We start from the raw sequence: 14,963 nt of genomic DNA, 5'->3' as shown, positions 1-14,963 counted from the left end.
AAAGGGCTAGGCAAACACTCGCCTTCAATATGAAAAGTCACTCAAAAACGGTTCAAAAGATAAACCGGATTAAACAGGAGTTTAATCCGGGTTAAATCAAAAATGCTTACTTCAGCCTGGCACTTTTAACAAACAAAAGCTGGTAAACAAAGATTCAATAAAACATAAATACTGGCAGCAGATTCCTCTCTGCTACTCAGCAGCTGTGGTTGAGTAACTAAGTTGTTACTCCTCCGTGCAGCGGGCGAACTCCGGGTCCAAACACATCAATCAGGGTTGCAGCGGTCAGCGGGGTCCCAATCCGGTCCGAGGTCGATAGCCAGGTGCAGGCGTCTAAGGTTCCACGAATTCCACCGATAGCCACAGAAAGGGTAGTCCGAGGTCGTAGTCAGTCAGTCAGTCCAACGTCAATCCCGAATAGGCAATTAATGTCCGTCAAGAAGACGACGGAGGTCCAAGCTAATAAGATTAAACACAGGTTGCACAACAAAAGCCCACACAGTTCCTCCCGCCGTCTATGCCCAGTGTCCTTGGTAACTTACGTATTCAGCAAACGAAACACACCCGTCTTCAGGAAATTCCCAACAAGAGCCCAAGCGTTCGTCCAGATTACCTTGCCCAACGCAATTAGCCCTGGATTCAAGACCCCATTTTATGCCAGTTTACAACTCCTCATCGCTATCAGCTGTTACCCTAATTCCAGGTGCCTCATCATCATCATCCTCATCAGAGCTGAAACATCTTTGACTACGCCCCACAGCATCCCCAGCTGTGGATCCCGTCCCATCCCTCCAACTCGTCCACGGGTCCGATCCTGCAACCCGCCAGTCGCTTCCCATGCTATCATTACCAGGAACACCCAAATCCTCCCTTACACGAGTCCATTCCATGTCATCCTCCTCTGAGCTAACCACCTCTTCCTCCATTCTCTCGGTAAAACCCTCAAAGGAGTCTTCGTCAGATGGTTCTGCAAATAAGTCCCGCAGCCGTTTCCTCTCTCGCTCCTCAAGAGAGTCTGACTCTCGAGGAGTCTTACGACCACGTCTCCCAGTATTGGAGCCATAAGGCTCAACCATAACAGGAACCATTGGCCACATACCTTAGGCAAGCTGATGAAGAAACACAACCTGCAAACTATCTACAGATCCACTAAGAAAATCCAACAAATGCTACATTCAGCAAAGGACAAGAGGGATCCTCTCACCTCTGCAGGAGTCTACCCTATACCATGCAGCTGTGGACAAGGTTACATAGGGACCACCAAACGCAGCATTGCTCAAACATGAATCAAGGAACATGAAAGTCACTAACTCAACCAGAGAAGTCAGCCATAGCAGTGCATTTGATGAACCAACCTGGATACATATTTTGGAGAACACAGAAATGCTGGACCACTCTCACAACCACCATGTCAGACTACACAGAGAAGCCACCGAAATCCATAAGGTTGTGGACAATTTCAAAAGAAAGGAGGAAACCATGAACATGAACAAAATCTGGCTACCAGTAGAGTCTCACTTATGCAACATAAACGAGCCGGCAGAACGTTGGATAAGCGAATATGTCGGATAATAAGGAGGGGTTAAGGAAAAGCCTATTAAGTGTCAAATTAGGTTATGATTTTACAAATTAAGCACCAAAACATCATGCTATACAACAAATTTGACAGAAAATGTAGTTCAATGCGCAGTAATGCTATGTAGTAATTACTGTATTTGCGAATTTAGCACCAACATATCACAATGTATTGAAACATGGACTACAAAAATGCATTGGATAATCCAGAACGTTGGCTAAGCGAGTGTTGGATAAGTGGGACTCTACTGTATTTAAAAAAACCTCTAAAATCAGGACAGTAAATAAAGAACAACACTCAAAACAGGGGAAATCCAGACCGGAAACAATCAGGGCCAGATAATACCTCCCAACAAAGGATTCCTCCAGGCAGGAAGCAGCCAGGCCTTGAAGCATGCAAGGCCATTCAGTGCTAATCACGGTGGCCAATTGAAACATTCACACTTGCCTCAAACAGACAAGAGTTCTTACTACCACCCTGGACATTATTCCACAGATCTATAAACCTCATTTGCCAAGTTTTCAGCAGACCTCACAACCTCCGAGGATGCCTGCCCATGATGTGGGCGAAACGTCAGGAGAGAATGCTTCTGGAACATGGCCATACAGACCGGAAAACTTACAGTCATTCCGGCCAGGAAAGCATTCGATAACACAAAAAACAGAGATGTTTTGTTTCATAAAGGCGACAGTTTGGGGAAGGAGGGAATAGAAAGGAATGATTTCTCCCCATTCTGAACATTTCCGTTCCCATTCAGTTCCCATCCCACTTGTTGCCTGGGCCGGAAGGGAGGGAGGGACCCTTTCTCTCTGGATCCCTCCCCTCCAGTCCGGAGACCAACCAGATCCTGAGATCCACTGCGGGGCAACACAAACCGAGAGGTGGATCCGACGCCGCTTTTCCCCCGTGGGAGCAAAGCAGGTACAAAGAGCAGGAAAGGAAGCCCCTCGCAGGCTCTGTAGTTTGAGATTACCTTCATTTATTAGTTTTAGCCACTTTCCTTGTATCCAGTGGGACACTGAGTTTGAGCTGGCGAAGCCCTTCATCGCTTTCACTTCCTTTTCTTTGCCCTTTCTTCTTTTTATTTCCCTTTTGCTTAACTAAAATGTGGAGCCTTTTATGCACCCTGTATATGATTTTTAAAGAACGTATTATTATTATGTCTTTTCCCTTTCCCTGTTTTTTTTTTAAAAAATTGAGATCATGGACAGAACTATTGAAGCTGGGTGGCCATCTATCAGTGGTGCTTTGCTTGTGCTTTTAGTGCACAAAAGCGGAAGGGGGTTGGACTAAATGGCCCAAGGGGTCTCTTCCAACCCTCTTCATTATTTTTATGATGATGATGATTATTATTAACATTGAGAATGGGTGGCCATCTGTCAGGGTGCTTTGCTTGTGCTTTTAGTGCACAAAAGCGGAAGGGGGTTGGACTAAATGGCCCAAGGGGTCTCTTCCAACCCTCTTCATTATTTTTATGATGATGATTATTATTATTAACATTGAGAATGGGTGGCCATCTGTCAGGGGTGCTTTGCTTGTGCTTTTGGTGCACAAAGGCAAAAGGGGCTTGGACTAAATGGCCCAAGGGGTCTCTTCCAACCCTCTTCATTATTTTTATGATGATGATGATGATGATGATGATGATGATTAACATTGAGGTTGGGTGGCCATCTGTCAGGGGTACTTTGCTTGTGCTTTTGGTGCACAAAGGCAAAAGGGGGTTGGACTAAATGGCCCAAGGGGTCTCTTCCAACCCTCTTCATTATTTTTATGATGATGATGATGATGATGATGATGATGATGATGATTAACATTGAGGCTGGGTGGCCATCTGTCAGGGGTACTTTGCTTGTGCATTTGGTGCACAAAGGCACCAAATGCTTTTCGCAAACACCTGAAAACATGGCTTTTTAAACAATACTTTGACCATTTTTAGTGATTATGGCCTAAATCGCTTAAAAAGTGATTTAGTGATTTTTAGTGATTATGACCTAAATCAGAGCCCGTGATGGTGCAGCGGATTAAACCACTGAACTTGCTGAACGAAAGGTCTGCAGTTCGAATCCGGGGAGCAGAGTGAGTTCCTGCTATTAGCCCCAGCTTTGCCAACCTAGCAGTTCAAAAACATGCAAATGTGAGTAGATCAATAGGTCTGGCAGGAAAGTAACAGTGCTCCATGCAGTTATGCCATCTACACGACCTTAGAGACATCTATGGACAACTCCAGCTCTTCGGCTTAGAAATGGAGATGAACACTAACTCCCAGAGTCGGACACAACTAAACTTAATGTCAGGGGGAAAACCTTTACCTTTACCTATGGCCTAAATCACTACATTCGAGGATTAGTTTCACATTCATTTTATGGGGATTGATATAGTTTACTGCCGCTGTTTTTCTACCTTGCTGAGTTTTATAGTATCTTTTAAATGTATTACTGTTTTAAGTGTAATTGGGTCAATTTTATTGTTATTAATTTATACTTTTCTGTATTTTGTGTATTTGTATACTGCTGCACTATGGAGTGCTGTCTGTGAGCTGCCACAAGTCCCTTTGAGAAGATGGTGGCGGGATACAAATAAAGTTTATTTATTATATTTATTCACTGATGTGTAAATATACATATTGCAGGGGTGGAGAATTAGGGGAAAACCCATGCTCTGTGGCTATAAGGTCATGCATCCGTAGATCCTGGAACCAGTTTTAAGGCCAGCCTCTTCTGTTTGTGTAATCAGCATCCAGGCCTCGAGCTGGTTCCACAATTCCCAGTCTAATCATTCCCAGTTCAGGATCCTGGAACTGATTGCTTTATGTTAAAAAGGAACAAACCTTGTGATACATGCTTTAGTTGAATCATGTCATGTAGACTAATCCTCAATTATGTGGTCAACAGGAATGTGCCCAGAATGTTGCCAGAGTGCTGTTGGGCCCAAAACTCTGATACAACCTGTCTTCTAAGAACAACAGTTGGTAAGTATTGGTCATAGTTCTTTATGCTAAAATTATAATCCTAATGTATATGATGTATATAATGTATAGGAGCCCCGGTGGCGAAGTACGTTAAAGCACTGAGCTGGAGATCGAAAGGTCTCAGGTTCAATCTCCGGGAGCGGCGGGAGCGGCCGCTGTTAGTTCCAGCTCCTGCCAACCTAGCAGTTCGAAAACATGCCAATGTGAGCAGATCAATAGGTACTGCTCTGGCGGGAAGGTAACGGCGCTCCATGCAGTCATGCCGGCCACATGACCTGGGAGGTGTCTACGGACAACGCCGGCTCTTCGGCTTAGAAATGGAGATGAGCACCAACCCCCAGAGTCAGACATGACTGGACTTAACATCAGGGGAAAACCTTTACTTTACCTTAAATGTATATGACATATAGTGCCAAAAGCTACAACTCTCTTGCTGTTGTGAGCAGGCCTGAGCTCTCCCATGATAACTAAACTGACAAATATTAGAATGTCCTTGTAATGGATATATAGTAGAGTCTCGCTTATTCAACGTTCACTTATCCAACGTTCTGTATTATCCAACATAGTCTGCCTTTTAGTAGTCAATGTTTTTGTAGTCAATGTTTTCAATACATTGCGATATTTTGGTGCTAAATTCATAAATACAGTAAAATACTACATAATATTACTGTGTATTGAACTGCTTTTTCTGTCAATTTGTTGAAAAACATGTTTTGGTGCTTAATTTGTAAAATCATAATGTAATTTGACATTTAATAGGCATTTTCTTAATCCCTCCTTATCATCTAACATTTTTGCTTGTCCAACGTTTTGCCGACCCATTTATGTTGGATAAGTGAGACTCTACTGTAATGTCCTTCAATATATTATATTGAAATTGTCATAGAGGTCACAAACTAAAATAAGCAAGAAATGAACATATTCAACATCTGATAAGTATTTAATTTTCTTTTGAACTCCTTAACGTTTTGTATTCATATTGTAACACAAATTCCTTTTACAGGATTGTGGTCAATCTGGGAGTTGATGTTCTCCAACAAGCAAAGTTAGAAAAACCATGTGCAATATGTCAAATGAAAGAATATCAGTCACCAATATTTTTCTTCAATCTTTTATCTTGTCAATAACCGTCTGCACGAATGTCCAAACATCTGTGGAAAATGGTTTGACAGCAAATTTTTCCAACAGATTTTTAGCAACTGTTCCTAAAAATGTGCCAGCTCTGACAACTATACTGGATTTGTCACATAACAGTATCTCTGAAATTCAGATGTCTGACTTCAGATCTCTTTCCAAGATCAAGATCCTTAATCTGTCTCATAACCTCATCAGACAGCTTGACTTCAGTGTTTTCCAATACAACGAAGACTTGGAACATCTAGATCTGTCCCACAACATTTTGCAGACTGTTTCTTGCTATGCGGTCAGAAGTCTCAGATATCTAGATCTCTCTTACAATAACTATTCCGTTCTACCGTTGTGCTCTGAATTTGGTACAATGCTGAATCTGAAACATCTTGGTTTCAGTGTGAAAAAAATACAAAAAGCCAGTTTTAGGTTTCTTGCTCATTTACAACTCAATAGTCTGTTCTTGGACTTGGAAGGCCTCTCTCAAGATGATGTCGGAGTTCTTCCCGTTTTCAACACAAAGAAACTTCATATTGTAAGTCCTTCAAAGAGTGATCTCCATGTGCTGTCAAATCTAAGAATCAGTGCCACAGAAAGCTTGGTTTTGTCCAATATCCGAGAGGAACAAATCAACGACTTAAATACTTTTTTAGTGAATCTTAATAAAAACGCAACATTACTAAACCTAACAATGACTAATATACAGTGTGACTGGAAAGACTTGGTCTACATTCTACAAACTGTATGGGAATCATCCGTTGAACATTTTGTTATCTCTAATGGAGGACAACTGGAAGTTCCAAGCACAGTATATTTTAATCACACAAATACTTCAATCAAATCTTTGACAGTTAAGCAGACCATATTCACCACAATTCATTCTGAACCAACCAGTATGTATCGATTATTTGCAGATATGAACATTACAGCCTTGACCATTTCTGATGCAGGTTTGATACACATGCTTTGCCCTTTCCGATACAGTCATTTGAAACACTTAAGTTTTTCAAACAATAGCCTAACGGATACAGTTTTTGAAAGCTGCAACAACCTTGCCCTTCTTGAAAGCCTTATTCTTCAAAGGAACAAGTTTAAAAATCTTTTCAGAGTGAGTTTAATGACCAGTAACATGAAGTCCCTGAAATATTTGGACATGAGTAAGAATTCGCTACAATACAGATACAATAGGAATAAATGCCACTGGGGAGAAAACCTAGTTATACTCAACCTGGCATCTAACATGTTGTCAGAATCTATCTTTAAATGCTTGCCACCCAATCTCCAAATACTCGATCTTCAGAGCAACAATATCTTAACCATTCCCAAAGATACAATGAAACTGAGGTCTTTAGAAGAAATTAATTTGGCATCAAATAAACTAGCTGATCTGCCTGGATGTCTTACGTTTGAAAGTTTGAGATTACTGAACGTAGAAATGAACTCAATTGTCTCACCATCTTCTGAGTTCTACCATTCCTGTCAGAATACCAAAGAGCTAAAAGCCGGACAAAATCCATTCAGATGCTCCTGTGAATTAAGACAGTTCATTAATCTTGAAGGACAAGGACTTGTGGAGTTGGTTGGTTGGCCTGGTTCCTACATGTGCTGGTACCCTGAACATTTAAGGGGAACGAAATTAAAAGATTTCCATGTTTCTGAAATCTTTTGCAACACTACCCTTCTGATTACAGTTATTGCAATTGCTACTGTTGTTGGAGCAGCCATTATATTTTTTCTGTGTTTCTATTTCCATATCCCGTGGTATTTGAAGATGATATGGCAATGGACTCGGGCTAAACACAGGAACTGGAAGAACCAGCCTGAGGCTCCTCTAAACAGCTTACAGTTCCATGCCTTTGTCTCCTATAGCGAGCATGACTCGGATTGGGTAAAAACTGTCCTGATTCCAAACCTGGAGAAGGAAGATGGCTCCATCCGTATCTGCCAACATGAAAGGAACTTTGTGGCAGGGAAGAGCATTGTTGAGAACATCATAGACTGCATTGAGAAAAGTTACAAGTCAATCTTTGTATTGTCTCCCAACTTTGTGCAGAGTGAATGGTGCCATTATGAGCTCTACTTTGCCCATCATAAGTTGTTCAGGGAAGATGTCTATGGCTTAATCCTTGTTTTGTTAGAGCCCATCCCTACCTATATCATTCCTGCCAGGTATCACAAACTGAAGGCCTTGATGGCCAAGAGAACATATTTGGAGTGGCCAAAGGAGAAGAGCAAGCATGGACTTTTCTGGGCTAACCTTAGGGCAGCCATTCAGATCAAACTTCCTAACAATGATGAAATGGAGGAGTTGTGGATAAGTTAGGTTGTGTTACCTGATCTATTGCATGAAATAATGCCAATGTGTCTTTTAAAAAAACCAATAATTACTGATCAGATTTGTTGGTCTATTTGCCAAACCTACTGGTTGTAGGAAAATATGCAGTGGTAGTGAATTGTGTGCTGGTACTGGTGAACTTCTGGGAGCCTGGCAGGAATGGGTCTTGGAGGTACTGTTCTGCAATGGCTCTGGTCCTTTCTGGAGGGTCGTACCCAGAAGGTGTTGTTGTGGGATACTTGCTCAGTCCCATTGGCCGCTGTGTCGGGCTGGATGAGGGTGAACAAATTGAAATTGAATCCAGACAATATAGAGGTACTCCTGGTCAGTCACAAGGCCAAACGTTACAGCCTGTGTTGGATGGGGTTACACTCCCCCTGAAGATACAAGTTTGCAGCTTGGGAGTTCTTCTGGACTCATAGCTGAACCTGGAACTCAGGTTTCAGCAGTGGCCAGGGGAGCTTTTGCACAATTAAAACTTGTGTGCCAGTTGCGCCCATATTTTGGGAAGTCTGACTCGGCAACCATGGTCCATGCTCTTGTTACATCTCGAATAGACTACTGCAGTGCACTCTACATGGGGTTGCCTTTGAAGACTTTTCGGAAGCTTCAAGTGGTCCAACAAGCAGCAGCCAAGTTTCTTATTAGTGCATACAACCCTTCTGCTGCATCAGCTCCACTGGCTGCCAGTCTGCTACCAAGCACAATTCAAAGTGCTGGCTTTAGCCTATAAAGCTTTAAACCAGTAATTCTCAACCTTCCTAATGCTGCGACCCCTTAATAAAGTTCTTCATGTTGTGGTAACCTCCAACCATAAAATTATTTTCGTTGCTACTTCATAACTGTAATTTTGCTACTGCTATGAATCGTAATGTAAATATCTGATATGCAGGAAGTATTTTCATTCACTGGACCAAATTTGGCACAAATACCCGATACACCCAAATTTGAATATTGGAGGGGCGGGGAGTTAGGGTTCATGCATTTGTGTTGTCGAAGGTTTTCATGGCCGGAATCACAGGGTTGTGTGTTTTCCGGGCTGTATGGCCATGTTCCAGAAGCATTCTCTCCTGACGTTTCACCCAGATCTATGGCAGTCCAGTCATGTCTGACTCTGGGGTTTGGTGCTCATCTCCATTTCTAAACCGAAGAGCCATCGTTCTCCATAGACACCTCCAAAGTCATGTGGCCGGCATGACTGCATGGAAATTTATAGGAAATTAGTGCAATATTTATATTTCATAAGATTTCTTCTTTTTGATTTGAGTCTTTGCCTTTTCACAATAAATTTATAGTAATTAAAATACTTTCAATTGCTCATATATATATATTAAATTTTTCAATTAGTTGATGAGCAGAAAAGCCATTTTCAAAACAACAATATTAATACTCCACCACAGACATCAGAAGAGCTGCAAGGCCACAAGAAAAGGCCTGCTTCTTGTCAATGAGATAGTCAAGTTAATTAGGATTGTTGTTGTTGTGTGCCTTCAAGTCATTTCAGACTTGGGGTGAGCCTAAGTCTAAAACTGAGGGCAGGGACCAGGTAAATTATCTTGGAGGGCTGCATCCGGCTCACAGCCCTTAGTTCGGGGACCCAGCATCAAGGGAACCATTGGCCACATACCTTAGGCAAGCTGATGAAGAAACACAACCTGCAAACTATCTACAGATCCACTAAGAAAATCCAACAAATGCTACATTCACCAAAGGACAAGAGGGATCCTCTCACCTCTGCAGGAGTCTACCCTATACCATGCAGCTGTGGACAAGGTTACATAGGGACCACCAAACGCAGCATTGCTCAAACATGAATCAAGGAACATGAAAGTCACTAACTCAACCAGAGAAGTCAGCCATAGCAGCGCATTTGATGAACCAACCTGGATACATATTTTGGAGAACACAGAAATGCTGGACCACTCTCACAACCACCATGTCAGACTACACAGAGAAGCCACCGAAATCCATAAGGTAGTGGACAATTTCAAAAGAAAGGAGGAAACCATGAACATGAACAAAATCTGGCTACCAGTAGAGTCTCACTTATGCAACATAAACGAGCCGGCAGAACGTTGGATAAGCGAATATGTCGGATAATAAGGAGGGGTTAAGGAAAAGCCTATTAAATGTCAAATTAGGTTATGATTTTACAAATTAAGCACCAAAACATCATGCTATACAACAAATTTGACAGAAAATGTAGTTCAATGCGCAGTACTGCTATGTAGTAATTACTGTATTTGCGAATTTAGCACCAACATATCACAATGTATTGAAACATGGACTACAAAAATGCCAAATTTGGCACAAATACCCGATACACCCAAATTTGAATATTGGAGGGGCGGGGAGTTGGGCGGTTGATTTTGTCATTTGGGAGTTGTAGTTGCTGGGATTTATAGTTCACCTACAATCAAAGAGCATTCTGAACTCCACCAATGATGGGATTGAACCAATTTTGGCACACAGAACTCCCATGACCAAAAGAAAATACTGGAAGGTTTTGATGGGCATTGACTTTGAGTTTTGGAGTTGTAGTTTACCTACATCCAGAGAGCACTGTAGACACAAACAATGATGGATCTGGACCAAACTTGGCACGAATACGCAATATGCCCAAATGTAAACATTGGTGGTGTGAGGAAAATAGACCTTGAAGAGAAGGACAGGCGGAGAGATCTTCAGCCTTTTCCGCCAAAGGAGTTCCTAAGACCATCAGAAATGTATGTTTTCTAATGGTCTTTGGTGACCCCTTTGACATCCCCCTCGTGACCCCCCTGGGGTCCCAACCCCTAGATTGAGAAACACTGCCCTAAATGGTTCTGGTCCAGCTTACCTGTCCGAACGTATCTCCCTTTATGTTAAGATCGGCTGGGAAGGTTCTGTTTCTGATCCCTTGGCCTTCGCAGGTGCGATTGGCAGGGATGAAAGACAGGGCTTTTTCTGTGGTGGTCCCTTAGCTGTGGAACTCCATCCCTAGTGAGATTAGATCGGTCCCCTCCCTCCTTGTGTTCAGGAAGAAACTTAAAACTTGGTTATGCACGCAGGTGTTTGGCGAGTGATAATATCGCAGTATAACCCCTAAATGAAGCAGCTAAATGACGGCAATGGGAATGGTGCAATGTTAATATCCTCTATGTTTTAGGTGATGACGTTTTTATTTATAGTATTTTAATAGTTTAATTCATATTTGTATGTTATTGATTTTAGTTTAATGTTATGTATTGCTTTTATATGTATGCATATTGGCAGCATTGAATTTTTGCTATGTTGTACACCGTTCTGAGTCCTCCTCGGAGTGAGAGAGAGCGATACAGAAATGCAGTAAATAAATACATTAATAAATATTAACATGATCAAGTTAAAACAAATATGCATTCCTTTGATCTAGTAGAAAATATCCATATTTTAAGAGACTTAAAATCATTCCTTGCATATCCACCCCTGAGATAATTCAAATAAATAATACAGGTTGCCTTCTTACGTGGCTGCCTTATTTACTATCTGGAGCTTTGTTATGTGGCATTTGATATCATGGAATCTCATGAAAATGCTTCTGTTGTTTGGAAGGCAATAGCACATTCAATGGTCTAGAGATGTTTATTTGTCTTGACTACATGACATCTGAACTCTAGAGTCTGACAAGGTTCCATGTCTCCTGTGCTTTTTTAAATACGTATACGAAGCCTCTGGGTACAGTTATCAGAGGATAATGGAGTGACATATTCTCATCATGTTGTTGACAGGCTCCCATGTACCTCCTCCTCATTTGAAGTAGGTGAGGATGTGCCAATATCAATTGGTGCCTGGAGATGGTAATGAAAGAGGACTAAACCATTAGGCACTGAAGACTTTAAAGAAAAAGACACATTTCAACATGATGTAAAAAGAAAACCAGCATTTGTACTAATCAAGCCTTTAAGGGGAAGGCATTTCACAATAAAGTGGGCCTATCCCATGTCTTCACACAATGCACAACCAGCCCTCCGTATTTGCGTAAAACTTTTGCAGATCTGATTAATATGTTGCCTCTAGGGATTTTGAGATCCTCCAGTATGACTTCCGCCAGATATAGAAAATTATAGGGAGGTGTTCTATTAGGTAAAAAAATAGTGCATTTTAAATTCACTATTTTTCTGTTTCTGTGGGAATCCTGTGCTCCTAATACCAGTTAAAGTATTATTGCCTCTTGATGGTGGAACACCAAAGAGGGTTCCCCCAGCAGACTTCAATCACCAGAATATCATATATATATAAATATATATAGATAGATAGATAGATAGATATAGATATAGATATAGATATAGATATACATCATTTTTACCCTGCCCTTCTCACCCGGAGGGAGTCAGGGCAGCTTACAACAGTCGGCAAATTACATTGCCCAAAATACATTCAATAAAATAATGACATATTAATAAACAATAAAACAGTGTATATATATATGGAGAGAGAGAGAGAGAGAGAGAGAGGTGGTCTACTTCAAACACCAAAGCATTAAATGTTATCATCTGCATATGGATTAAGCAAACTGCATTCTGTGGAGCCCTATGCCAAAAAAGAATGTAAAACCTTGTAAGATTTTAGATTCTACAACACCCTTTTTGTTTAATACAGTAGCAAAGGAGTTCAGAGTGCTCTTTGATTGCAGGTGAACTATAAATCCCAGTACCTACAACTCCAAAATGTCCACCAGTATTCAAATTTGGGCATATCAGCTATGTTTGTCAAGTTTGGTCCAGATCCATCATTGTTTGGGTTCACAGTGCTCTCGGGATATAGGTGAACTTCAACTCCTATAAATCCCTCCAAAGATTTCCAGTATTTTTTGTTGCTCATGGGGGATCTATATGCCAAGTTAGTTCCAGGTCCATCATTGGTAGGGTTCAGAGTGCTCTTATATTGCAGGTTAACTATAAATCCCAGTACCTACAACTCCTATAAATCATGGTGAATTCCCCCAAAACCTCTCTAGTATGCTTAGTTGCTGATCAATTCCTCTCTGCTGTGTGCCATAGAAAAGGCAGTAGGAGAGGCAGTGAGCGGGGTCATGCAAATTCCACACCAACGGAAAGAGTAAGAAACACTGGGATGTCCATGGTGGAGGAAAAACAGAAAATCTAGGATGAAATTGTCCCCGAATGAAAGCCTTCACTTGGGTGGTGGGCAGTATGGTGTTTGTGGAGGACATTGGCATGGCTCTTGGACATGTCTTCAATGACATTGGAGGAAAGGTCATTGGTGGCTCCTGAGTAGCGGGAGTTATAGCTGTTTGTGGAGGTGGGAGCCTGTGTAAGTGTCCACCTCAGCCACACACATACATACATTTTTCACTTTTATTTTGTATATAGATGTAACACGATTTTTACTCCTGGGTTATAAATGTTGTTTCCTAATTGGTTCTATCATAAAACATGGAAAAAGTTTATTAAGCTGCAATAACTTTGTTTTAGCGGGACATCCTGCAGCACATTTTGCTATCGTTTTTCAATGAATATCATATTGAGTCTCAACCAATTCAACATAGTTTGTGGCAGACACAAAAAGGAAGTTTCTGGAGTATAACAACTGCCACACAATTAAACAGGAAACACTTTCAAACCAGGAACAGAATTTTTTTCAAATTTTGTTACATAGTGTTACCACATCAAAACTGGAGGTTGCAGGGTCACATTGCAATGCTTAGAATAAGGTGCATATTCACATAAAGTTAGACTGGGACCTCTACCGTATATGAATCTAAGACCCCTTCCGCACAGCTAAATGAAATCCTATATTATCCGCTTTGAACTGGAATATATGGCAGTGTGGACTCAGATACCACAGTTCAAAGCAGATATTGTGGGATTTTCTGCCTTGATATTCTGGGTTATATGGCTGTGTGGAAGGGCCCTAAGAGATATCCTTTTGTGAGAAAAGGTTGCCTTTTGATATTCTCCCCCATCCTTTCTACTGTTTTATCTTCTTTTGAAATAGATTGGTTGAGACTCAATGTGACATTCATTGAAAAACTATGCTATGAAAGGATATGTAAATCAAATGCTGGCTACAAGAATAAAATTATTTCCAAAGAAGAAGTGCTACCAGAGACACTCAAGTGATTTCTTGTAACTTGCAGTTTATTTTTAGCTCACAAGAGAGCAGTAAGAACAAGTATGAAGCTATTTAATTTGGTCATGATGAAGTTTTTCAGAAAACACAGTTTTTTATTGACCATCGGTTGGAGTCTTTACAGTACGTTTTTCAAGCTGACAAATTTAATAATCCAGAAAACCAGAGGCCTTGTGTGTTAGTTTTAATTCAAAGTTTTCTTTCAAATTGAATTATTAACGGTAGAGACCATTTTCTGCCATTTCTTTGAAAGGCCTAACATGGACATGGGCCGTAGTGGCACAATGGATTAAACCCTTGTGCTACTGAACTGCTGACCTGAAGGTTGGCAGTTCGAATCTGCGAGATGGGGTGAGTTCCCATCTGTCAGCCCTACTTCCTGCCAACCTAGCAGTCTGAAAACATGCAAATGTGAGTAGATAAATAAGTTTTGAAAACATTTTGTAAGAGCTTACACAGGTTGCTTAAACAGGTTGAGCATCGTTTAACTGCTGGGATTCCAAAATCACCCACAATCTGAAATTATCCATATGAGTGATTGAGATGGTAACACTTTTGCTTTCTGATGGTTCACTGTACACAAACCTGTTTCATTTATTTTAAAAATATATAAAAATTTCTTTCAGGCTATGTGTATAAAATGTATATGAATCATATATGAAATTTCATATTTAGGCTTAGTCCTAGATCTCCAAGATGTCTCATTATGAATGTATTGTATATGCAAATATAGGTATTTCAAAATCCGGGGACGAGATAGGACATCCACATCTTAAGCACTTCTTATCACTAATTATTGTAGATAAGGAATACTCAACCTGTAAATGAAGATTTATATCAAA

At 40.9% G+C, this 14,963-nt stretch overlaps 1 protein-coding gene across 1 annotated transcript; it reads left to right on the top strand.

The window, feature by feature from the left end:
- The first annotated feature begins 2,374 nt into the window (after positions 1 to 2,374).
- LOC100555944 (toll-like receptor 6) lies at positions 2,375 to 14,963 on the top strand. The gene is made up of 3 exons (XM_003226246.4): positions 2,375 to 2,497; positions 4,468 to 4,544; positions 5,548 to 14,963. Exon 3 carries the CDS (start codon positions 5,602 to 5,604, stop codon positions 7,993 to 7,995), a length of 2,394 nt encoding a protein of 797 aa, XP_003226294.2. The 5' UTR covers positions 2,375 to 2,497; positions 4,468 to 4,544; positions 5,548 to 5,601; the 3' UTR covers positions 7,996 to 14,963.

This window comes from Anolis carolinensis, chromosome 5 (genome assembly GCF_035594765.1).
Source record: "Anolis carolinensis isolate JA03-04 chromosome 5, rAnoCar3.1.pri, whole genome shotgun sequence".
In the NCBI taxonomy this organism is placed as follows: Eukaryota; Metazoa; Chordata; class Lepidosauria; order Squamata; family Dactyloidae; genus Anolis; species Anolis carolinensis.
The sequence above is the reverse complement of the archived record's forward strand: the minus strand, read 5'-3'. Positions and strand labels throughout refer to the sequence as shown.